This window comes from Nomia melanderi, chromosome 1 (assembly GCF_051020985.1).
Source record: "Nomia melanderi isolate GNS246 chromosome 1, iyNomMela1, whole genome shotgun sequence".
NCBI classification, from domain to species: domain Eukaryota; kingdom Metazoa; phylum Arthropoda; class Insecta; order Hymenoptera; family Halictidae; genus Nomia; species Nomia melanderi.
The window spans coordinates 25,915,305-25,942,386 of record NC_134999.1 but is presented as its reverse complement, the minus strand read 5'-3'; the positions used below and the strand labels follow the sequence as shown (position 1 = coordinate 25,942,386).

At 35.8% G+C, this 27,082-nt stretch overlaps 2 protein-coding genes across 8 annotated transcripts in view; both read left to right on the top strand.

The window, feature by feature from the left end:
• The window catches only part of LOC116430042 (uncharacterized), a 600,329-nt gene extending 582,934 nt beyond the window's left edge, over nucleotides 1-17,395 (top strand). For all 7 annotated transcript variants that reach the window (XM_076372489.1, XM_076372483.1, XM_076372486.1 and 4 more), the window contains one exon: nucleotides 15,607-17,395. In XM_076372489.1, coding sequence (XP_076228604.1) covers nucleotides 15,607-17,262 — 1,656 coding nt within the window. In that variant the 3' untranslated portion in view covers nucleotides 17,263-17,395. The remainder of the gene's footprint in view (nucleotides 1-15,606) is intronic.
• LOC143175123 (uncharacterized) lies at nucleotides 17,374-24,874 on the top strand. The gene has a single exon (XM_076372506.1). The coding sequence runs from the start codon at nucleotides 17,374-17,376 to the stop codon at nucleotides 17,890-17,892; it is 519 nt and encodes a 172-aa protein (XP_076228621.1). The 3' UTR covers nucleotides 17,893-24,874.
• Nucleotides 24,875-27,082: the final 2,208 nt, after the last annotated feature.

Sequence of the window (27,082 nt, the reverse complement as noted above, 5' to 3'; positions counted from 1 at the left end):
ACACACGTCTCAGTTATCCATTTCTATGAAAATTTATTGATTTTATCCGTTTGCACTCGAGAGGCGACTCACAGCCGCCATTTGGCTTGACACGGTAAAATTATAACATTCAATGTTCAATATCATAAATTATACGATATAATTACAAACGGACGTAAAACATTAAAGTTTTATCCATTAATGTGTTATTTCTATTTAATAGTATTAGTAATACAATCAATGTTTCGCCAGAAAGTAATAAGTATGTATATGTAGGCAGCAGAAACTTGTGCAAAGGGTTCTCAAACTTGTAACCAGTGTATACAAAAATAATTAGCCGTATCGAAAGTTTGAGTGAGTTGTTATTATTGAAGTGAAAGAAAAGGTAACTGTTTCATTCATTTCGTATCGTTTATATTTTCTAGAATTTCTCTGTATTTTATATTGTTGGAACTAAATTATGGGATGAAGACTTCTTTCTTTAATTTATCCATTCTCTCATTTATCTTTATCCTTCATGTGCTACGCACACTGTGAATGTTTTATTAACTTAATCAATGGTGCATTCAATTTTCTACATATCTTCTGACTTAAAAGAGAACGTTGATTTAATTTATTACCAATTTATATATTATTAATTTAGTACCATGCATCTTCAAGTCTTATTTATAGTAAAAATATTTGATATGCACTAATTTATTAATTATTATATTCCATTATTCAGTTAACCATTGTTTCAAAACACTTTTGAATTCAAGAAAGCTATAATAAAATTTAAAACATTATAACAATTGTTTAGTCTCCTTATAGAATATTTCATTTTCATATTTTCACATTTTCAAAATGTTTTTATATTCGAAAGATACATAGCAAAATTATTACCAACATTCGTCTCATTCAGTTCTCAATGTTACTCCAAACATATAACTGACACAGAAAACCGCAGTTAACTAAAAACTTTGTCTCGACAAAACATAAACGAAACTTTATTACTCTTTACACGTTCGCCGACAATAAAAGATGCAAACACAAAATGGAACACTAATTTACAAATACTTTCTGGCTGTCGCCGTAACACACCCCATAACTAATTCAGATAATAAAATTCCCACAATAATACTCGACCATTTTGACCACGAGTTTCATACATCGCGCAGTAAAAACTTGATAGAAATAAATCTACGAAGTTTATATTAATGACAAACATAATAAGCCGTGTGCAGGCGTATAAATATCACGGACTAAAAACAAAACAATATTACAGGAAAAATAAACAGAGTCACAAAAGAGTTGAACTTACTGATAATAAAATTAAAAGAAGCCTATAGGATAATTTTGGTCGCCTGCGTTATTGTTGCAAGAAAGAAGTTCTATAATTTCTTCCTCCCCGAATAAAATTCTAAAAATTCTTAATATTAAAGAAACTACGATCGGTACAAGTAAGTTTGTTTGTTATTCATAATTTATTGAAAAGAAGAGAAAAATTCTAGACATATTTGATGTCTATGTTTACTCTAACGTAAAGAATGATATTTAACCCCTTGCCCTTTGACTTATTTCTTAACTATGATCGGTACAACTATTTTATCGTTAATAATTTATTAGGAAATGAAAAAATTTTGATGCTTGTTGTGTGTCTACGTTTGCTCCAAAGGTTAACGATTGATAATAGAAAAGTAATATTTAATTTATATTAACAAAAAAAAATAAATTACACTTAGATTTCTCAAAAATTCAGTTTAAAATTTTCGCCGCGAGTCTGACACGACATTGTATGGATATTCAAAAAAATTGAGAAATATTCATGTTTATTAAATTCAACATATGCTGTATAAAATATTTGTATTATAAAGCAAGGGGTTAACTTGTTACACTTAAGAGACGATTACCAGTCGCCATTTGATTCAATGCAACCAAATTGTAAAATTTGAACTTCACTGTTAACACATTACCTACTCGTAATTACTAAACAGTTCGTTGAAGATCCATAATTAGTGTGTAAAGATTTCTTAATAAATATTTCAATAACAATAACTATTATTCAACAGCAATCTAATCAGATTTCTTTGATACTATTACTCAAACAAAATTATTGAGCTGGTTTTTCATCTAAGACAGTCATTAAAAAGCCTATTAATAATCATCTAATAAATAAAGCGTTAAAATTTCGTAACAAAGTGGTTCTGTCTTTTAATGTATAAAAAATTTTCCTTTATATTAGTTGCAGAAAATATCAATATATCATTAGAAAGTAATGAATATCTATAATGGAAAATATATTTAAGTGCAAAAGGTTAATCCTTCAGTTTGATACAGCAAAATTATATTCAAAGGAAATTTGTAACAAAATTATGCGATTCGCCATTTGGTTTGATACAACAAGATTACAAAATTCAATATTCGATATCATATTTCGCGTATTTAACAGGATTAATGATTTAATCCTTTGTAACGCGTAACTCCTAAATCATGAAAATCTCTTCGAACATGTTTAAAGAATATTTAAGTAATAATATTGTAATAATATTATAAAATGTTATAATATTCTACATAATGAATGTTCTTATGAAATGACAATTTAAATTTATTTGTTGCCCCAAGATAATAATCAAAGCATGTTTGCAAACTGCAAACACTTTGTCAGAAAGAGTTAATCAATATTTTATTGGACCATAATGCATATAGGTAGCGAAAAAACTTTAGAATGCAAACAGTTAAATTCTATATTTACGAACGCCAAATCCACGTTTTGCAAATGCCGACCGGTGTAATACTTGTGCGAGTCTGGATTGGGCCGGAGGGCCTCCGGTGAAAAGGTGGCCAACGAATTATTAAAACCATCCATGCGAACGATCCGCGACGGGAAACGTAATCTGAACGTTCCGAGGTCCCGGTTGATTTTTGTTCAGCTCAGGGACGAGGGCAGAGCCAGTTGCAGCGGCCGGCCAGGGTCTAATTTCCCTCTAAATAAAACGAGTTTTAAATGTATTATCGCTCGGGAACTGATGGTCACCCGCATCCTATTTACACACGGAATATTTTGGAGACGGTTTTGGTGTTGCGATTGCCCCCGCTGAATTTCTCTTGGCGCTTTCACGACGAGGAACGAGTTAGTGGGTTTATTGTCAACTGAATGTTATTATGAGAGAATGCGTTCAGACGTTTTTAGAGAGCAATGCAATTCAAATAAAGAAAGATATGTTATAATACGTTAGTAAAATATAAATAAAGTTTGAAATAAATATACTGTCAGTTAAAAAAGTTATTTAAACATCCACTGGTAGTATGGGCCATTGAAGGCCTGTCGAAAATCTTATTTCTTCGTGACTGAGTGAATGAGTTTTTATTTTTGTTGTAGAATTATTTAAAGATTAGACTAAAATGTTATTTGTGTATTATATTAGGTTAAATCAACTGAGTTAATAATGAACATGTTACAATGTAATGAAATATCAAGAAATCTATCCCTCTGTCTGATTTGCATAAGAAAATACAACGCAGCCAATTACGTTGGATGTGACAGTAGTTGTCGCTTAATAGAGTTTACATTACGAGCATTATGTTTCCTGTTTTGTGTTAGACGAACTGGACGAAAATCGGTATGTCCGAGAAACAGATGACTCCAAAGCTCGGTTTTCATTTAAATTATAAAATTCCTTTTTTACAGAAAGACTCTTGTTCAGATTTGAAAAATTAATTGAATATTGATAAAAGAAAATCGGTGAACAGTTAGTGAGCCTCAAATAGGGAAAATTAGAAAAGGATTTCCAAAAAAAACTTTCCTGAAAGTACAAACAATTAAAGAGGAGCAATACAATTTTAATTATCTTCCTTTTTTGTACTTTGACTGATTGAAAAATCTAATAATAAACTAAAAATAACATACTAAAACAACATAATTATTATTCTTAATTACCGATTCTTCAAACTAGAAGATTTTTCTTCTGATTCTTATCTCCATAAATTATTCTCTTTTGCATTTCGAGGTTCATTCCATATTTTAAATTAATTAAAAATTGTCATCAATAATTTCCCCTCTTTAAATGTCGGTTTTATCTTCCCTGTTGTGTATTCGCTGTCCGAGCAGCATAGAACCCGTACGAAATTATCGAGGCAATCGATATTACCGATTTCGTCCGACCAATCAACGGAACGTGAAACGAGGGTTTCCGTCGCCGCAAAACCCGCATCGCGCAATGCGTTTTGTTAAGAGGAAACGATGTCAAGCCACGATTCCATCAAATTTAAAGTTTCGGTCGCGTCGTTTAATACTTGAGCCGATACGAATGTATAAAGTATCAGTTTCCACGCTCCCCTCCTTTATCCGACTTCACCTTACTGCAGTAAAGTGAAACTCAAACGTGCATTCTGTACGTTTCCAGGTTTATACGTGGCTGCCCTAGTTTTCGACTAGCTCGCGAAAGTGTTAAATGGTCGCAGTTTACGAACGAGTTCGTTCAGTTTTCCCAATTTTTCGTCCCTCGCGAATATTTCGCTGAAAGGAGGGAAAAAAAGGGAATTCGTTTTGCACACTGACACGGAACTACCACCGTTCTATGAAACCTTCGTAAATCTAACAACATTCGGACCACGATCTTGTTTCCGCAACTTCGCCATGTGCCCTGTACACAGGCCGACCATGATCAATATTGAGTGAAAGTTACCCGAAATAACGAATAAAGAATCACGAATAAATTCTATCTGATCGTTATTGCGAATAACGAGTAATGTATGTATTTATCGTGTACATTTTGTATTCGTTATTTTGAATAATTATTTCCCAATGCTGAATGTATTATAACAAGAAACATAAATGATAATGCCTTGCTAGTGACCAAATCTGAAAATGCGAATAATAAATAGCGAATAAACGTTCCATACGAATAAATATTATACAGTAAATATTAATATACTATATTGATATTAATTGATATTTATTATTATTCAAATAAAGTTTTGTTCAAATAATTCCCAACACTGATCATGATACATTTTAACGCTTTTTGGATTCTGTGTCGGACTTCGTCGGATGTTACAATTTATAATTGATTGAAGTATTGGATTCTATAAAACTATAAATAAAAATAAACATATTAAATATTTTATAGTTGTGCTGTCATAACGTGTTATAGGACATTTTTGAAACTGAAACGAAATAACAAATGTCCTGCAGTATTATTAGATCATCCCATAAATAATGCGGTTTTATATATTTCTTTTAGTTTTAAAAATGAAGACAAACAAAAGTGCTTTTTGTTTAAAATATATTCTCCTTCATTACTTATAAATTAGTTATCTTTATTTTTAAAAGTAAAAGAAATATAAAAAACCGCTTTATTTACGGGATGATCCAATATATTCGATCTTTTTTCACTTTTGCAAGTTACACACAGTAAACCAATAAATTTGCACATGAATCCACAGCAGTGTGTTATACACACAGCAAAATAAAATTTAGAGATAGTAAAAATTCAGCTTGCCTATGCCTTTCACACGCCGTAAACCAAACAATACAAACACCAAACCATGCACAAAATCATAAAGATTCAATATCTCCGAACCACTAATTCATAGAAACGTTTTAGCATCCATTTTACACAACAGTTCCCTACTAAAGAAAATTCCAGTAAAAACTATTCTAATCGAATTTTTACGCAACACGAGTCGTCCATTAGTAATTAAACGCACAAGGTAAAAGCAGAAGACCTCGGAATTACACGATAAAAAGGATTAAGTTAAATGCTGCTGGAAAACTTGAAACTGTTCGAAAAGCGGGTTTAATCACTTTGACCTTTAAACAAGCCATAAAATAGAATATGATCTTTCCACCATCTCGTTTGAATATTTTTAATCCTCTTCCCGACGGACGTGGCTGATGTTCATTTATAGCGGCGGCGGCTAAGCAAATCTGGCACGCGTATCGCCACCCGGTTAATGGACAAAAGGGTAATTTGTAATCACTAATTACATCCAGTTAAATCTGACGTGTTCGCCCCGAAACCAGCGCTACGTGTGACGTTGCTCCTTGCTCCTTCTCTCTCCATCGCCTCGACGGGATCGCAGCCACCCCCTGGTCCTAGGCGGTTCACCCTGGACCGTCGGAACCTGGTATGATTAGTGCGAGCGATAAGTCGAGACGTCTGGCGTATTCTCGGCGCGTTATCTGCCTGCAATTAGTTGCGCGTAACGACGTGTAATTAAGACAAAAAGCTCTCGTACTGTCCCTCGTACGCAGCGATGCCCCCTATCTAGGGGTAAAAGACTACGCACGTCTTTGGAACTCGAGATCGTTACGCATCCAGGGAGGTTTATGGCGACAACGTTTTTCCCGGCATGAATGTCAGCCAGAAATGTGAGAATTGTGTACGGGAATTTTATGAACCGTACGTTGAGATGCGAATTTTAGAAAGGCAGAAATTGTTTAGAGGTATTTTATGAGCTGAATGAGAATGCTTGAGGAAGTTGCATTGCGGTTTAACAATGGAACCAGGGTTTAATATGATTATACGATCCTTGTAGAAATTGCGGCAATAGATTTTCTTTGGTTTCTTCATATATTCATTATAGTATTCGAGTGAAGTCATTTGCCTTTCAAATTATGTAGTACGTTTAACATATTTAAGATATCAATGATTGCTACATAAGAAAGTAGTTTTAGTGTTAACACCAGCATTTAATATAATTAATATGTCATCCTTATAGAAATTATGGTAATAGATTTTCCCTGGTTTATTTACCTATTCATTATACTATTCGAATGAAATAATTTACTTTTAAAATCAAGTAGGATATTTAACATTTAAAGTATCGACAATTGTGAAATAAGAAAACTAAAACCAGTCGTTTTAACGGATGCGTTAATTGTAGTGTTAAAGTTCTCTAGATGCAAATATTAGTCAAGAATAAAAAGATAAAGTATGTTTGTCATATTTTAGGAAGAAGTTTTTAAGATACTAAATTAAATATCTAGTATACTATAAAACTATTAACGCGTCTTGGAGAAGTATGTTTAAGAAAATATATAGAAAAATGGATGAGTATGGATAGTCCTAAGCATCGAGGGAAATGAAATTCTCAAACACGTGTGCTCTCTGAAAATTAATTCTTAACCTTCTGTTCTATAATTTCTTTCATACTTGCGCTACAGTCATTTTATTGTTGATAATTTATTAGAAAAAAAGAGTTCTATGCTTATCTGTGTTTACGTTTATTCAGAACCATAACAATTGATAACAGTCTGAAACCTTTGCATGAGTCTGACACGATGCTTTAAAGCTAGAAGTTAAATTGAACCGAATAAACTAAATTTCGACAAACATAAACTGTTGGATGCTCGTAACATTTAAACACCTAATTCGAAACTATGCTTTAGAACTTTCTTCCATAAGTTTCAAGTTTCACGTAACCTGCTTCTTGTGTTCAATATTACATCGTCTTTTGACGAAATATCTGCAGCTTAGGTGTACTAAAATTATTGACAGGGACTATAGAAGCATACTTTACTGTTAAGACAAGTTTCATCAAAACTATACCGCACTCTTATTCGAGGTTTCTATTTAATTTGTAAATTGAATGTCAATTATCCCGTAATCTTGTACCAGAAATTAATTTATCATCATTTAATTCGATCATATTTCGATATTTCACTTGATCAGGTAAAATACTCGAGTTCTACTTAGGTATAAGTAATTATAAAATGATAAATAAATATAACATAAATCAGTAAAATACATTCTAAGTGAATTTAATATTGAACGTTAAATCTGTTTTAATATGGAACCGATGAGTTCAATTCTGTTTGTTGTCATTGTATTACGACTTAAAATCTTTGTTACATCTTTATCAAACGAATACTATACTATAAAAACAATTATCTACTCGATTGTTTTTTTTATAATATGTACTTTTATAATATGTTATTTATTAGAAATATAAATATTTCTTTATTATCAGATATATAAAATAGAAAATACTTTATCACTCTTATATTTTTAACAAAAGCTTTGTCACGCTCAATTTTCGTTTTATTTCAGTCTGTAAAATCATTTCTCAAAATATCCAAGACATATATTGAAACATAAAAAATATATTTACGTGAAAAGGTTTCCGGGAGGTCCCAAAAACAACACCAAAATTGATTTAAAATGCACTCCAAATCAAACTTAAATCTAAATTCCAGGGAAGGCGGGACCTATTTAAAATCCGATCGACACCCCACTATCACAATCCACAATAGTATTGACACCAGAACTACCAGACGAGTCAAAATTACCCATTCATAATTTCTTCTTCCTGCAATTATTAAAAAGAGAACAGATGTTTCTCTGAGAAATTATTGAAGAAATTGATTCATTACTACGCAAACTGCATTTTAAATCAATTAAATTCTCAATAATGGACTCTGGAGTTTCTACAGAGGAATTTCAAAAAGTTAATTTAGCTGCTCGGTAGTTTTAGTATTAAAATGCCAGAATTAATAGCGTTCAACAGCGTTCGACAGCCGTGACAAAAATAACACGCATGTACACGGATCCGTTTATTATTTTTACTTCGGTTAATTTCACTCCAGATATTCACGATGATGTGTGTCCGGTCATGCGAACATGCATTAATATGAATGACGAAGCTGCGCAAACAATTTCGATGAACTTCATAACAACGGGTAACGAAGCGTTTTCGTGTATACTGTGAAAGATAAATAGGGAATTATCACAGAATATTTCTCTCGTCGATCGTTTGAACGATCTTCCGGTGGACGTGAAAATATTCAATCATAACCGATTATCAATGTCAGTTTAGGTTAACACCCCAATGGCCGTTATTATGAGATGTTCCTAGTCAATAGTTATCGATCAATATCGTAATACGTAGATGTGACTTCCTACCATTATTTTCAGATGATATAAAAATTTTGAACTTTGAATATTGAATTTTGAATTTTGAATTTTGAATTTCGAATTTTGAATTTGATGTTTGTTATATTAATACAGTAGTACTTCGATTAACTCTCGAGACATGTTCCTAAAAGACAAAACACTAATCGAAACAACGTTAAATGAAATCTTAGTACACAATAGGTAAATAAAAATAAGGAAACAAGTGACTACAAATAGAGAAGTTCTATTTGAATTTTAAGTTATTTTTATAATAAATTAACTCTTTGCATTCGAAAGTTTTTCACTAGAAATATCCAACATTTGCAATGAGATGTAGACAACATTCTTTGAAAGTAATTAATGAGAAGACATATGTAAATTAAAAAATAAAGCTATTTGATTTCAATAGTTCACATATGGATGCATTACATAAAGTTTAATATTTTAGTAAAACTATAAAGGTTACACAATCTTGCTATATCGAATCAAGTGGTGACTGAGAATCACCTCTTTTCTAATAAGTTTAGATATAAATTATTCTAATAGTAATAGGCTGCGGTTTTTTATGAAAAATCAAAGTCTCTCGAAGCAATTTAAGTAAACACATTTTCTATATATAATAATGTACATTCAATTTAATTTAATACGCAAGTTCTATACATTTTCTATAATAAGTGATAATTAAGTCTTTAAGATTAGAACGTTAGGTTACAATCTAATATTTGAATCACACTACGAACTACTGCATAATTACCACTGACGTTAATTTAAATCCGATGCAAGAAATGTGCTGCCGTCAAAGCGTTAACCTAAGGTTATTTTAATCCGAACACACAAAGGTAGGAATAAACGTACCGGATTGTTTCCGTGACCGAAACAATACGCTATTAGCATCCCAACGCCATCGTAATTATATGCTCGCGAGCTCACGCAACACGGAGTAACCGTGCCGTTATCTCGGCTAATCCTATTATAATTCGTATTAGGTCAGACCTGTGAAGGACGTTTTTAGCGAAGGGCCCCTGCCCTGCCCCAGTCGCTTGTAAATTTTTATTGACCTATCCCGGCCGCAATAAAAGGGTCCATTATCGGTATTAAACGTCACCGCTTATTTCCCGAGTTCTGATTGATTAACACGTCGTCGTTCTAGTGGCTCGTGTTAACCCCCGGTGTCATTAGTATTTACGACAACTTCAGCAATGCGGCGTTCCTGATAATGCGCTGCGGACGACCCGTGACTTGGTGAATTCCTTGCGACACGATTTAGCTGTTTGCGTCACCGCATTGGAAATAAAAAGCGACGCTACGGGTTGGACGCGTTTATGAACATTACAACGCGTTTGTTCTTAATGTTACATTACTTGTGAGGATTTTGAGTAAACAGGCTTCAAGCTCACCTTGTCACAATATATACATGTACCGGCTTATCACAAAGAAGTGTTGAAATCAATTAACAAAAGTATAAACGATTTATATCATTGACGTCGGTTGTATGCTGTATGGATGTGGTAACATTTGATTTTATATAATATTCTGAGTTTAGCGCGCTGTAAGAGTTTTAAGCAGAATTAATTGAATATGAAGACTTCTTGAAAACTTATTACTTTATCAGTGAGTTTGTTATTGTTTTATTAGAGTTATTACTTAGGGCTTATGAATATTGAATTTTTGCTCTAAATGTAAACGTCCGATAAATATATTGTCACAGGCTTATGAAATAATCTTAATAAAGTTTGCAAATAGTTTACAAATCTGTAAATTATGTAATATCTTTAGTTTTATATAATATACAAGTTGCTGTTAGGTAAAAAAATTATTAAACAAATTAGAAAATAGTAAATAATACATTTTTAACCACTCCTGACGCCTTGCACTCCTGTTCAAGTTATATTTAATGCTAGTTCCAATCATAAATTATGAATATAGAATGGTATATATAGGACAACTATATAGCATAAATAATAATATGCTTCGTTTCATAGAATATCTGACAAATGAATGATTTATCATACATAATATATGATTTATAATTTTGTACATTTCTTATGCATAAATTTATAATAATGCAACTCCATTAAACACCTCCTGCCTAACTCAATTTTTAAACTTTATTTTTAGATTTGGTGCTATGTCTTTTTTCTCGAGAATGTCTGGTCTTTTTTACTATCGTTCGCTTTTTCAATTTTATTTTTCTCTCTCGCTAATTTACCTTGCTGTGTTGCTACTTTTATTAGTTTTATTCCTCTTTTCGTCTCTTTTTTTATGCCATTTATTTCTCTCCCTCTTTGGCTTTCATAATATTCTACCACTTACATGATGTTAACGCAACGGGTAGAGAAAATTATATTATAATACATTAACATAGCAAAATTTTGGTCGAACGCAAGTAAAACCGAATTTCTAATCCTCTTGGACATTATATTATTTACATTACACTCTATATTAATAAAAATGAAAAATATAGTATATAAACAATTTTTATTCAGTTTGTCAACAAATTAACGCGTAGAATATTATATTGTATTCGCTAATCTAATAATGAAAAAAGAAATTGCGTATGTAGTAACAATAGTACATATGATTATAATGATAATAATATTTATACATCTTCACTGTGCACAAAATCATTAAAAGAATATAAAATAGGATCAATATTCGGATCTACACATAAATTATGATATTAACCCCTTAGCCTACTATTTATTTGTGAAGCATGATCGATATAACTGCATTGTCATAAATAGTTGATTGAAAAAAAAAAGAGAAGACTCCTAGGCGTACTGTATGTCGATATGTGCTTTGAAGTATAACAAGTGATAACAGAATAATAATATTTCAATTGAATTCACAAGAATTAACCAATATTTGTGCTTGTCAAATTCTGTTTAAGACCTGCAAAAGGTTAAAAAGTGAAGAGAATGAGAGTACGATTCGTTGTGATTCAGCACGTTTAACTTTTTTGCGTGAAAATGTATACTTCTTAAAGTGTAAACGTCAGAGGTTCACAAACTTTTTATTATTCGTTGGAAAATAAAAATTTACTATTCTTCTTACAGTAACATATAAAAATGAATGAATGAAGGGAAAACCTATCACAATATTATTGAAGAGAAATCGAGAGCAGCGATAAAGTCCCACAAATTTATATTAGGACAAATATACGAAGATATCGATAACGCGAAGACGCGCCATCCGTACCCAAGTAAAGGAAAAATTGTAACAATAGATTGTTTTCGGTACCTTCACACATTTGTTATAGCATTAAAGTGAAACTATCTTTAAACTCATTTCGGATACACATCACTTGTAAGACACAAATAATTAAAAACACGGGAACCCATCACTTTGACGGGTGCGGTCGTTCTAGTGTCAACAAACATATTGTCCCTGAAAACAGAGAAAAACCTGTACAGCAGGAATGGGCTACGCACGCAGTCAAGATAAACATTGTATCTGCACGGTTGAGGGGACAAATCTCTGACGATAAATAAGACATCGCGTAACGTAACAGATCGGCGATCCAGAAATAAGGAAGAAAAACGGCGGTTGCGGGAAACAGCTGGAAAACAAAAGCGAGCAGCTGCGGTTCTAAAAATGCCGGAACATTTAGATGCGGCGTTCGGGCTTCCGGTAATCGAGCTTAGTTTACCGCACTCGTGTCGGGAATTTATTTAGCGCGCGCGCGCACGCTCGCAGCGAGCAATTTGCCGGGTGAGGGCTGTGCGTGCTGCCGGTAAATACGCGAACATGCTCGAATAAATAATATCAGAGTGCATTCGGAGGACCTTGATTCATTAAATCCCGGCTTGGATCTCGTAATACGGTTGAAATGGAAAACGCGCAACGGGGTCAAGCGTGAGACCGACCTCGGCGGGTAACTTCGGTATTGCGGTGGCGCATAATCCTTTCGTAATGACGTGCCCGTTTTTAGCTTTAGCGCAGCTGACACGCCGCAATCATCGCCCGGCGAGGAAGATCCCCACCCCAACGCGTGCACCCGCACGCGGCACGCGTTTCGACTTTGGATTAACCCTCTGCGTCATGATTTCTTTCGCAACTACGATCGCTATATCCGTTTTATTCTTTACACATTGATTGCCGCGAGAAATTTGAACGTTTTCTGTAATGTTACTTGTTGTTCTATAGCAAAGATAGACGGTATTAGAAACAATTACTGACCCTTTGCAGTATGATTTCTTTCGCAACTGCGATCGCTAGAACTGTTTTATTCTTTATACGTTCATTATCATGAGCAATTTGTACGTTTTTTGTAACGTTATTTATTCTTTTATTTGTTCTTTTACACTATTACTTTCTTACTTACGATATTAAATATACTTCTTCGAGATTGATCTTTTTATTATAGTTGTTTATTAAAAACGTTATTAAATAACGAAACTGAACGAATATGAATATAGGACAAAACTAATATGACAAATATAAATATTAACACACAAGAAGTATAAATATAATGTAACAATTGTGAATTAGAGAAGAATAAACAGTAAATAATAATGCAAACTACTTGATGTTTTGACATTTGACAGGATATTGTGAATTGATGCAAACACGTCTCTAAAATTAACGATTCAATACTTGACGTCAGTGTCAGTTAATAGTAGCGGTTGTTGTCTTTATTATATATTTTTTAACACGCGAATATTTTATCTACTGTATCTGTTGTATATTCTGATAATACAAAAATAATATTTAATTCCAATTAAATTGAATATAATGGTAGTAATATTTGCTAACCTTTGTTTGAAATATTCGTCACGAGTCTGACACCATATTAGAAGACAGAGGATTAGTTGTTTGCATTCTAGAGAAATAAAATGCGCCTCGCCTTTTTAGTACTTATGCAGGGTACGGCAAAAACGAGCATTCTTAAGGTGCGATTCCGTAAGGAGAAATACGCGAAAAATAAAGGAGAGAATTTTTCGCTCGAGGTCTCGTTTCCGAGGAAATCGAATTTGAAATCCGTGGAAATATAAGTCGAAAATAAAGAATAAGATTGCATCCCTTTAAGCCTCGTTTATAAGGAAATCGAGTTGAAAAGTTTATTGAGTTTGTAAACAGAAAATACAGCAGTTCCACATTTAACCCCTTATCTCCCTTATCCCTCTTCTATTTATTCTAACCATCCTTAAATTTATAATAAATTGTATTTATTTAATCACTTTTCCTCTTCTCGTATAATATTAAGCTTTTTTACAATTTTCTATACAAATCTTATTTTTTAATAAGTGTGAATAATATCATTTTAATTTCTGACAGACTGGTGAATTTGCCAATGAATATGGTATGGTAATAACCACGATACCATACATTAAAAATGATAACTTATGGTTAATCCTTTATTATATGATAAATCATCTGTGTCACAATTTAGATTTTCATTTAGTTTTTGTTATATGTATATAGTATTATGGATACTGCTTGTCAAGCTTTTAAGAGATAACAGTTTTATCTTAAAAAATTAATGGTTAATTCGAAATTCTTGGATATTTGTGCACTAGAAGATTAATAGATCCTTTACAAAGAGTGCCTTTCAATTCTAACGTTACTGAATTTTACTCTTCTTTTAACTCTTTTTTTAAACCCTTATATATGCATAGTAAAATGTTTTTCATTGAAATATTAAGATAATTTGAAGAGTGACAGTTTGAAACATATCAATTTCTGTATTTATTTTGGATATTAAAATATACAGTTTATATACTCCTAGGAACAGTTTAACGCAGTTATTAAATGAATCTATTCCTTTTTTTTTGTAATCATTTTTCCATCGTTTCCGGTTTAAAAATCGTTTCGTTATTTGTTGAAAACAATATTTGTATGCATGTTTCATAAATACTTGAAGCAAACAGGTAAATTGTAACGCGTTACAGATACTTCATTAAACATCAGCGTCACATATCTGTCAGAAGCATGGTCTCGTATTTTGCACGAATAAAGTCAAATTAATTTTGTGTGGGTTTTTATTGAAAATTATCATGCGTAGTGTCATATTTGAGACACTCATAACTCTCTTTTTCTATATATTTCAATTATTTAATAAAACATTGTAATTGCAAAGACTGTTATCGAAATAAATGATGGTAATAAATGTGTTAATACTCAAGTCAGTGTTTCGCACTCGGAACAAATGAAATTGACAAAGAAATAAAGAAGTTCATATAATTAATTGAATATAACAGTAATTTTTATGACATTTACAATTTAGAGGCGGAATTTCTTTCGAATATCTCAAATTAACTTCGAATGTATTAGAACTTCAAACTTCAAATGTATCAAGCAATCTTCATTTTTTGTCAACCATGTGATTGAATATTTTTGTTTACTTGTAGTTTCAGTTGTATTACCGTGAATATTTGTCTGTCTGAAATGGTATTAAACACAATTTTCAAAATTCAATTAATTCACACGCATTTCAGTTTCTTGAAAAGTACTTACGCTCTTTCTGTCTCAACGCTTTCGCAAAACACAGTAAAATCCAAGAAAGTTATTAAACCACCCAACCAGCTACTCGCTTAAAATCACCGGCGAGCAGAAATTTTGTCAACCATTCAATCTCCCAAAGCAGTGGCAACTTTTCTCATTTTCGCCGGTCACGAATGTGGTCCACAGTCTCCTCAGAAAATAATTTATGTATGGCAATAAACCTAGCATTAATGTAAATTACGTTTCGTGATAAGCCGCGCACAGGGAGCCCCCTTAATAAAGAGTTCTGTGCTTATTATATTTCCAGACGCCGCGGCACGGTACAGCCATAACCACGGTCTACCATCTGCTCATCCTGGCCGGCATGTTCGCCCTCGGATCGGCCGTATTCTGTCCAAACGGTTGCACCTGCGACGACGACAACCTGGTGGTGTCCTGCATAGGAGCGAATCTGGACGTGATACCGATCGCCCTGAACCCAAGCATCCAGCGGTTAGTCCTGAAGGAGAACCGGATAAAAGTCGTGGACGCAGGAACCTTTCAATTCTACGCTGATCTGAAGAATGTTGATTTGTCAAGCAACCACCTTCTCACCATTCCCAACGGGAGCTTCGTGGCGCAGAAGCAACTGGTGGAACTCCACCTCAGACACAACAAGATCTCTGCATTGACCGAGAAAACGTTCCAAGGCCTGAAATCCCTCACAGTACTGAACCTGCGTGACAATTACCTAGAAAACCTTAAAGACGGTCTGTTCGCGTCGCTTTCTAAGTTGGAAGAGCTTGATCTAGGAAAGAATCGAATATCGAAGGTTGAACCAGGCGCTTTTCAGAAACTGGGCACCCTTAGAGTGTTGCACCTCGATGATAACCAACTGAGAACTATCCCGTCGCCTGCGTTGGAACCGTTGAACGCTTTAGCCGAGTTGCATATAGGCTGGAACGCGTTCTCCTCGTTACCGGATGATGCTTTCAAGGGATTGGCACAATTGACAGTGCTGGATATAACTGGCGCGGGCTTGGACGAAATCAGCGACGGCGCTTTTCGCGGATTGAACGCTTTGCGTACGTTGAGTCTCGACGGAAACAAACTGCGAGAAGTGCCTACGAAACAATTAGCGGTGCTACCTCGGCTGGAAGAGCTCACCCTGGGTCAGAACTACTTCACAAGCCTGAGGTCAGGCGCGTTCCAGGGTCTGCCCAAGCTGAAGAAGCTGGACATATCAGCGGCAAAGTTGTTAACCACCGTGGAACGAGGCGCATTTTCGGATAACGCTAACTTGGAGACTCTCGTGCTGAATAGTAACAAGCGACTGACAACGATGGAGGACGGTTCCCTAGCAGGATTACCAAACTTGAGACACTTAATGCTGCGCGACAACGCATTCACGGGATTCTCGGAATCCCTGGTGGCCTGGAACGAGCTGCGCCGTTTGGATCTAAGCGAGAACCCCTTTATCTGCGACTGTGGCCTGCTCTGGTTGTCAGAGGTCCTCGCCCCGAGGAACTCGAGCCCGGTGATATGCGCGGAACCACCGGAATCAAAAGGCAAACCCATAAAGGGCATGACACCGGATGAACTGGCCTGTGCATTTTCCGATCCGAGGAAGCAAGCTTTGCTAGCTACACTATGCGCGGCAGGCCTCGCGCTGCTCACCGGCTTAGCGTTGATTCTCTACTACAGATGTCGCAGGCGCGTCAGGGACGCGTTAAACTACAAATGGAAGAACCGTTCGAGCAAAGAGCACGAGTACCAGAAAACCTTCTCCGATGACGAGTACATCGTTCGAGCTGCGCATCCGCACCACCACCATCATCACCATCAGCCCCAGAATCAACAGATGCCGCCACACCATCACCACCATCATCTCCAACAACAGCAACAGCAGCTGCAACAGCAACAGCAGCAACAACACTCGCAAATCTCGACCAGCATCAAGCCTATACCAGTGACGGAACTGTAGCTAGAACTTCGGGCAGCGAGCCCTGGGGTCGGAGGCGTTTGGTTCCTGCCGCACGGCAGCACTACCCTAGCCGAAGGCTTCACCTACATCGATGGGGAGACGGCGCGACAGATGCGCCGTCCGGGAACGCTGCCCAATTCCGGTGCGTCCGGTCACCGTTCAGTCGGTCCGATGGAGGACGGCTCGACGCCGTTGAGCATCGCTGCCGATAATTGCTCGTCTACCGGCGGCCGATTGCATTACTCCAACCATTCTCTGCGGCGCACCCCTCAGCCGCCTCACCTGCCAACCCGCGAGAACTCCATCGAACGGGAGCAGAACGACTCGAGGGTGCAAAACGGTGTACCCGCCGGCCACCAGCACCCGCCGCCGCTGCCCTCGAGACACCAAGCCTCCTGCGGACAGTCCTCTTACCCCACGCTGCCCATGAACGGCCACGCGACCCACCAGTATCACCACTTCCCGCGCGAGAAGGAAAGATCGTCTAACCGCGAGCGAAGCCGCGATCGAGATGTTGGCGTCCAATCCGTCCCTCACCGATCCGAGAAGCATCGGGACCCCCAGATGGAGATGGAAATGGAGATGCACGATGGGATGGACATGGGCGAGATCGGCTCGTATCGCGCTTAAGTGTCGCCGGGTGAACTCTCGTTTGGAGGATGGTCGAGTGCAGACAGGCCGAGTGAATTGAAACGAAGACTGAATCCGAACGTTGAACTAGAGCACCGTCGGGCGACCGAGCTGAAATGGCGGCGCGTTACACGCGGGACGCCGAAGAAGCGTCCGAGCGTACGATTAGCGAGTGATACTGATAGGATTCGGAGGGTACACTGATTAATCAAATTGAAGACTGATTAGGACTGGCACTGGTGAACAATACCGACAGGCGATTTACTGATACTGGTACATTCCAATCACCCTGTTTACGAGGCCTTGGTGGGAGGAACGCTGATTCAAAGTGGACCGAGATCTTGGATCGTACGTCCCGACTCCGCCTTGAACTGTGTTCCGTCGTTGAACCGATCTGCGGATGTACTTTAACGTGAACGGTGCTTCGACGAGGGAACGGGAACCGTCTCACGAGGAGAGTCGAATGGGACACACGAAAAGAAAGTCGGAATATTACGGCGTGGAGAGAGGACCGATTGATTACTGGCTCTGGGGATCGTCACAAAGCATTCTCGCGTCTCGACGGGCCCGGATATATTGCATTCTGTGTCTGGATACGTGTGTAATATACGCTCCAGAAATTCCATAACGAATGGACGAAGTTTGCGAAGCGAGCGGGACGGATCGGAAAAGATTGCGACGTTGCGAGACGTTCTCCAGGAATCACGTCAAAGGGGACAACGGGCGCGTCTAGCAAACCGATCGTCTCGCGCGCAAAGACGCGCACTCTTTGGCGACTTTGAAGCAGCATCGCCGGCGACGAGGAGTTCGGAAAGCGGAGGAAGAAAGCGGCGGAGATAAAAGTGCGCCGCGATCTTACGAAAATGTTAGCCGAACGTCTAAGCGCGCGGGACAGGGAAACGCGTCGTTTGTAAAACGTCACGCTAGCGCGACGCAGTGGAATTATATCGAATCGCGTCTCGAACAGGGCGGAGCCTTCAGCGTTCCTCGCGCCGCTGGTTCCGGTCTGTCCAATAATTACTGGAACCGAACAGCCATCGATTACGAGTTCAGGAAGGACGTACGGAGAATCGTATTCGGGTTGCTCTGTCAATAACTTGATATTATTGTATTTCGTTTTGTCATGTGAAAACGATGTACGACGTATTCATTGGTACAGCGAATTTATATTGATACACTTCCGTTTTCTTTATGTAATTACGTTTATTTGTATTATTTACGAACGACACGTTTCGTAGGTTTCTTTGTGCTCGCGTCTCGATCTCTGAACAGAGTACTTAATAACAATAATTATTCGATATTATCGCCGACGAAACTTACGCATTTTCCGGCGTTGCTTTGAACCACGTGACAATAAACCATTGGTTTTCATTTTTCCTGCGAGATTTTTTACGTCCGATGCAGCTGGTATAATAAGACTTCCCCTGGTAGATATTTATTAACGGTGGTGCAGACGCTTCTTGAAGAATTAAGTTTCATGGAATTGAATCTATTTTCACGTGTCCTTGCAGCGTATCGACAGTTCGCGCAATAAATGGAAAATTCGATGAAATGATCATATATTATCGAACCCCTCGAATCAGCCATGTAATGGGGAACATTTTTATCAATTTAATGACACCGGCGATTCACTCTGAATACGTTCCGTAATACGACGATCGCGTAGCACCGGTTCACGTCAACTGGTGTACATTCGAAGCGTGCGCGGATTGTAGCCGACCGATTAATTATGCCGAGACTGTCGAGTGCGACAGAAAGAGACAACCTCAAGTTCGATGGCGCCTCGGCGGCCGACCCACGTGACAAGGGTGGAAGGAGTTTTCAGACACGAAAGCGATCTTAATGAGTCGACTGCCGAGTAATCGCTTAATTGAATGTTCTCCTGTACTTCATGAATCAGAAATCGTATAACGATCCTTTGTCTTTTCTTCTCTTTTTCACGTTGAAGGGTACTCCCGGTGGAAAACCGATTCCGGGCTTGAAGTTTAAGTGTAGCACGGAAATGACTCACACTTCTCTCATAAACGTGTCTAATTCGTTATAATCGTGTGTATAATCGTTGAAATCTCAGTTGGATTCCAGCTCCCCTTTTGTACTTTATTTCACAACGTGTATTCGTAATACGTATGGAACTTTATTTCTAACGTCGGTAAGGCTAACTTTGTTCTTCGTTCACGCGGTTTTCGGAATTTTCAAAAACGCGGTTCTTTTCTATTACGCGCTGATAATGTAGTTAAGTGGTTAGGAGTGAAGGTTTCATGGACGCTTAATAGAATTATATTTATAATCATTTTCTTTTCTTTCTTAAGAAGATAAAGGTAGTTTTATTTTACGCGTAAGGATAGAATTATGATGTACAAAAACACGATGAAAGATCATTATTATAATGTAAGGTTTCTAACATTATTATTTTGCTACTACGGATCTATACTTGACAAATATTTACGAAAATAAGTGGCCTACAGTTATACAAAATGCAATTGATAATTTTTCATTTATTTTATTGAACTAGTTATCGCCAGTAATATTATTGACCCCAATATGCGAGGAAAACTTGATATATATATATTATTTCCTTTCAAACCATCAAGTTTTATACAAACTGTCACAATCAAAAATACCATACATTATCGAACGAATTTTTTCATGCAACTAATATTTCAATAGACGACAAGAATATTGAAGTACCTCTGTTCTGTTTAATAATTACATTGCTTTGAGAACTGCGACGTTTTCATATCAAATCGGCGCAACGTTGATCGTCCGTATTGTGTTTAAGTTATCGGTTTCTTATAGACGCGAAATGGTCGTTAATAAAACACACTGTATGCATCTTTTATGGTAGCAATGTCATATGTAAATAAATTCTCGAAATGTTTCTCTGTTTCGGGAGAATCGGACTTAATATTTAATATCCAAGTCGCGGCGACGAAGTGCCGTGCATAGGAAAAATTATCTGCTATACAATAATCTCAAAGTTGTAAATAATTATTTTTATCTTTAAGATTTACGGGAGTTTTCCTTCGTTGTAAGACGTGTATATATTTTTCACGAGATCGAGAAGCTAATATATCTTCCTTTGATATAAGGATACGCAAATTTAACCGGGCCGTCTTGCCGTCACAGGCCCGCCACTCACTAATAACGAATACAGTAACAGAATTTACGGATCGATTGAATTCGCCCGAGTTTCCGGTAGCGAGCTTTCAAAAAGAAAAACACGTGACTCGATGCACCGCTTGTTATCGCGAGGAATTCGACCCTTCAACGATCGAAGCGCGCTAACTTTTTCACCCGTAAATGAACCTGGCGTCTCTTAACACCATCGAAACTCGCAATCAATTGCAAAAACACGTTTTCGCGCACCAACAAGTAAACAGTACCACTAAATTTGTCTGTGTATCGATTTAATAACCATTGGTGCGGTGATAAAAAAATTCTAGCAGTCATGTTAACACTTTGGCATTGACATTTTGGTGATACAATTTTTTGTAGAAATTTTGAGGTTAATTTTGTCGGTGACATATCGAACGAACCTAATTTTGTTGGATTTGTGAGATACAAAGAGAATTGAGAAGACAGTCGCCGTAAAAAGATCTTAACATTTCGGTTTCTGTTTTACTAAGAAATTTCCTTTGACTGTATGGGATTTTATTAAGTACTAATTTGGCAATCGACATGTTACACAGAGCGCAGATTTTCTTTCAGTTATCAATAATAAAATGTAACAGTAATTCTCAAAATTTTGGTTTATTATTTCTGCATTTATGTATTTCCTTCAGTTACACTCCTTCGTTTTCCTTTAAAGATAAATCTCTAATAACTCCAACAAGACAGGGCAAAACTGAAAAATAGCCACTATATGAAGTAAAAAATCTACGGAACAGTAAACTAACATGTACAAAAATATTCAAATCAATTATTATACTCAATATTTTTCGCAAGCCAGATCATCGAAGTCTCGTATAGCCCCAAACTCAACAATTTGAATCCTCAGATTATATCTCAGAATATACACAATCTAATTTTGCAAACATTGAACAATATCTTTTCAAGTCTCTATTCATCAGGGTTGTTAACCCCTTGCCCTATGATGCATTGCTCAATAATAATCAATACAATTACTTTACCATTAATAATTTATTGAAAAAAGAAAGAAAACTGTAGGCGTATCTCCATACTTGCTCTAAAGTATAACAATCACTAACAAAATAATGATATTTAATTCAAATTCAAAAGAATCGAGTACTACAGATTCATCCTTGCCAAATTTTTTTTAAACTCTTCATTACTCTGTCACGTTGTTACAAGGGGTTAATCGTCTAATCAAACCGGATGATCGAGGTTCTACCGCACATTTCTCGGCTTATTGGATATTTCGTAATCGAAATCGCGTTGAAGCCAGCGAACTAGAGCTCGGAGAAGGTTTTCAGCTGCTCCATGATCGGATACGAAGGAGCCAGGAACAGAGAGCTGGGAAAGATGCAAACGTTGCGCGACAAGATTATTCTTCCGGCCGAGTGTACCCTGTGGAATTCCACGGTCACCCCGGCCGGGAAAGGTGACTGCACCTTCAATCGACTTTCCTGCTGTCGTTCTTGTCCGTGCAGGAGCTAGCTGAATTCCAGACTCCCAGACGAGCTTCGATTCCGAAATAGGTTCTGGACGGCAACCCGTGGCCGATTGTTCACGGGCAACCAAGAAAATCCTTCCGCGCGGATTGCGATCGAAACGTGACACACGATCGGGTCGCAGGGTGAATTCGTCTCCGGAATTCGTGGATACCTTTTAGACCTGATTCACACTAGCGGTCGAATCACGGCCGGGTATGACCATTGCTGATGTTATTACATCTAATCCAACGAAAGCATTCGCAGTTGGTACGGTCAAGTCAAATCAAAATTTATTGGCCGTTCACTAACTTCGCTGGATTTGATCTGATCAGCAGCGGTTGACGGCCAAATACGACCATGGTTGACGAGCAGTTAATCAAATTTGTCTGGGAAAATTGAATTGTATAAGTTTAGTCACAGAAGATATTGTGACTCGCGTAAAATGAAAATATGGATGAAAATTAACTAGGTAAGGTGCAAAGTAAAAAATTCGCAACGACTGTGAAACATTGGATTTATCCAAGATTGAGTAAAATAAATTTTTATCAAGTATCGCATCCGTCAAAATAATGGGTTTCAGTTTCACTTCGCAATTATTGATATTTTGAAAATGTTAAATATCCAAAATGGTTTTTGAAAAAGTTTCGCTTGACTACTATAATAAATACATGGAGAAACTGAGAAAATATATATATTCCTACAATTTTTATAACAATTGCATATTAATCGTATCAAAGGGTCAGCAGTTCTGGTCTTAAATTGTATTGAAAAACTATTGTTCTTTTCTCAAGCGTGTAAACAGAAGTGAAACATATATTGACGGAATTTTATTGGTTTTGATCGTTGAATGTAATTGTTTCAGTAAAATCGTTGGTCGTGACTAATTGCGACTGTACCGTTGGCTGCTAGTGTGAATCAAGCCTTAACTGATTTGCATCAGAGCTCTAATTGTACGACCTGCCTTGTATTATCGAGTTTAGAACATGTATAACCGATTGCATACGGATAGTTAACTTATCGAGTTATTTATAATTTATTTTGGTTAAAATTGTTTATATTATCCTTTATTATTAACCAATTATAAAACTTGAAAACCCAAAGTATGCTACACATCAACAAATTTCAGAATAATAATTAAATAAACGGGTTAACTATATGTTTTCAGATTTGTATGATTTAATCGGTAACAGCGTTGCGTTGATATTTTAATCGTTGCAGTCGAATGCTGTTGTAATGGCGATTGCGAGCTCTGATATCTAAAATCGAAAGTTGCAACTAAATAATCTAATTATTCAAATAACGAGAGATTAATATGTGATTTTTTTTCTCTTCTAATATTTAAGACATTCAGTTGTAATTCAGTTGTTTGTGGAGAGAGTTTTTAGAAATTTAAATAACTTTTATCTGCAAAGAGTGAATGTAATATAATTATTTTTAATAATCCTTTCTTGCTAAAATAAAGCATTGAAATGACTTTTATTCACATACATTATTCAGATAGCCTAAGAAAAATATTTCAAGCAATATATTATATTTTAAGCGTGAAGTAATGCACATATTGACTGTTAAAATGGAATTCTGAGAATAGAACATTCTGCGAGCATACATCGCTTGAGGGAATACACCCCTCTCTAACAGTCTCTTCCATATTGGCAATTTTAACGAACACTCGACAGTCTAATTTCGTATACGACTCCAAAAGCACCATGTGGTGGAAGATAAAAATAAATGGAAACCGTTGCTTCGCGAAGAATGGACGTTGTTAGTCGATGAGATAAAAATAACGGAAGAGTTTCGATTAAATTATTATACATAATTAAAGAGGGCATGTAGAATAGATTCTGTTAAAGTATTTCACATTGCAACAGTGAACAATTTGTTAACACGACTTAACACCCAATCACTTTTGTAAAACCACCTAAGTGATAATAATTTTTCATATAATAGACATGTACGTAAGTATTTCTAGAACCAATTTCAGGTTTGTTGCCATAAAAATAAAGAAATATAAGTACATTGTCATTTTATTAAAGAGATAATAGATTGCTCGTTGAGGCAAAACTTAGATATTGACCCTAGAGCAATAATTTTGTCAACGTGATTCTTTTACTGCCACCGTAGACAGGTAGTAGTTTATAGGTCAGAAAGAATTCAAGTTTCTTAACTCGTTTAATAAAGTACCTAAATTGATATTCGATAAGATTTAAAAAATACTTTAGTATTTATTATAAAATATAAGAAAATGTCTTTCGTTAAATCATTGATCTTTTTTAATAAGGTAATTTTTACTTAATGTATTTAGTATTGTATTAAATAAATTTATTGTCTGAATTGTACAAAACGCTATGACGTTTTTCGTTTCAATGTAATTGTTTTCTTATTAATTAACGACGACCATTTATCCGAAAGCGATTAATGTAACAACCGATCAGCGACACAATTGACATTTTGACACGATCGAAATATTCTGACACCCTCTGTGTTCACAAGAATCGTCATTTCGCAAAATATTAGAAATAATTTTAACAGAAGGTTAATCGTAATCTGTCGTTTAAATAGACAGTGGTGTGCAGTTATTTGAAATCGTGATTTCGAATCAAGTTACGATCAAAATGAGATGCAAATTGAAGGTATGCAAGATTTCAGATAATTGCACGCGTTCAAAGCACAAACGATCAACTGCAAATAAATACATAGTGTATGGATCTTTGTAAGTTGTATACAATGCGTGAAAACAAGAAACTTTTATTTGTATCGAAAGAGGCCTATTTAAAAATCCTCTTGTACAATTAATTTTAATTTCGAGATCAGAAATTTACGTTCTAATTTTATTTCTATTTTGTATAAAAAGTATACATAAAGTTCAAATACCTGTATTGCATCTATTACAGGCGTACCGTTCTCTCACACAAGGTTGTTAAAGATATAAACAATTATATGAATTGATGCTCTTGTTACTATATTTCATTATTATATCGTCATCCTTATATTAAGACTACTAAGAATTAACAAGACTACTGAAGGCTAGCAAGAAATCTAGCTGCCACAGTACCAATACAGGGTAAAATTCTTGAATTAACATTGAAATTTACATAATCAAAAGCAAAGATCATCTTGCTTAAAACTTATTGAAAAACTTGAGCGTGTAATGAACCTAACACCGCATTTCTAATTTTTCTTTCTGTAAAAACTCATTTAAGGAGGACATTGAAAATACGTAACGTGAATATTGACTATTATAAATATAATTCCATGAACACACAGTGAAATATTTGTAATTTAAAATTACTTAAAACCACAATCGATTCATATTTTTCTATAACGTCACATACAGTCATTTCATTTTCAAAAATACGTGGTTTAAAAGATCATTTTATTTATTAACGTCACTTTAATAACGTTTTGTGAGAGATCAGTTCGTTTGCCAAGTCCATTTCTTTCAACTCTTCGTTCTTTTGTCAAATCGAAAATGTAATCAACGTTAAACACCGAACTAAGCGTTCATTTGAAAAGAACAATTTTGTATCGACAATTTTTTACTCTCTGTACACTTAACGCTTAAAAATTCCAGCGCGCTTAGTTTCGCAGTGACCGGCGTCGAAATGCGCTAACGGAAGAGAGTTCCATGCAAGATCAGTCCGAAATTATTATCTCTTTTACGCTAAGTGATTTATAATGTTCTTTCCTAACGTTGTTTTCCAATCCGGAACGTTCGTTTCTACGTCGCGTCGAGCTCGTAACGTTTGTACCAAGCGTTGTCTTTAACACTAAACGAACCACGCCCGGTTAAACAATCGATTTTATAATATGATTTAAAGTGCATACTTATACCGTTCATTTGTCTATTCCTATACTGTTCAATTAGTCAGAGATTCCGTTTTAGTCTTTCTGATTCTGATTTTCATTTAATACAAATTACTTTCCTCTTCTTATACAATTTTGATCTAACACGAATTATTCTTTTCTTACACCATTTTGGTTTAACCCCTTCATATACAATGTCGCATCAGATATACGGCGAAGATCTTAAACTGAAATTAACAAAGGTAAATAAATCTCAATTATCTTGAGTTCAAAATAAATATTAGATTTCCGTTATTAATTGTTATACTTTAAAATAAAATAGTTTAAGGGGTTAATGCGAATTATTTTTCTCCTCTGATGCGATTTGTTTGATTTGTTATGAATTAGAGAAACATTTATTTTCTTTTTACACGATTTGATTCGATTTAACACGATCATCCAAATTATAATATGAATTTCATCGTATTGTTTTCTTCTTAGGTCTGAAACTAAACTCTATTGTTCTGTAAGCTCCAACACACAGAACGTATCTATCGCGTAACACAAGATTAAGTGTATTATCTGACTTGTTTGTCTTTTTTCATAACCAGTGATTTGATCGGTTACGATAAGAATAGTTATATATAACCTACCGGTACGTTTAGTGTTAAATAAGCACGGTGCGTACCTATTTTTTATCAGCGGGCCCGAGATTCGTTTCGATATTCAGCCTCGGGCGCAGAGTGTCCTATGAAACCCGTTGCACCGTGAACTCGTTTCATCAATCGATCACA

Coding starts and splice junctions, on each gene's coding strand:
- LOC143175123 (XM_076372506.1), top strand. CDS start 17,374: ATGCGCCGTCCGGGAACGCTGCCCAATTCCGGTGCGTCCGGTCACCGT.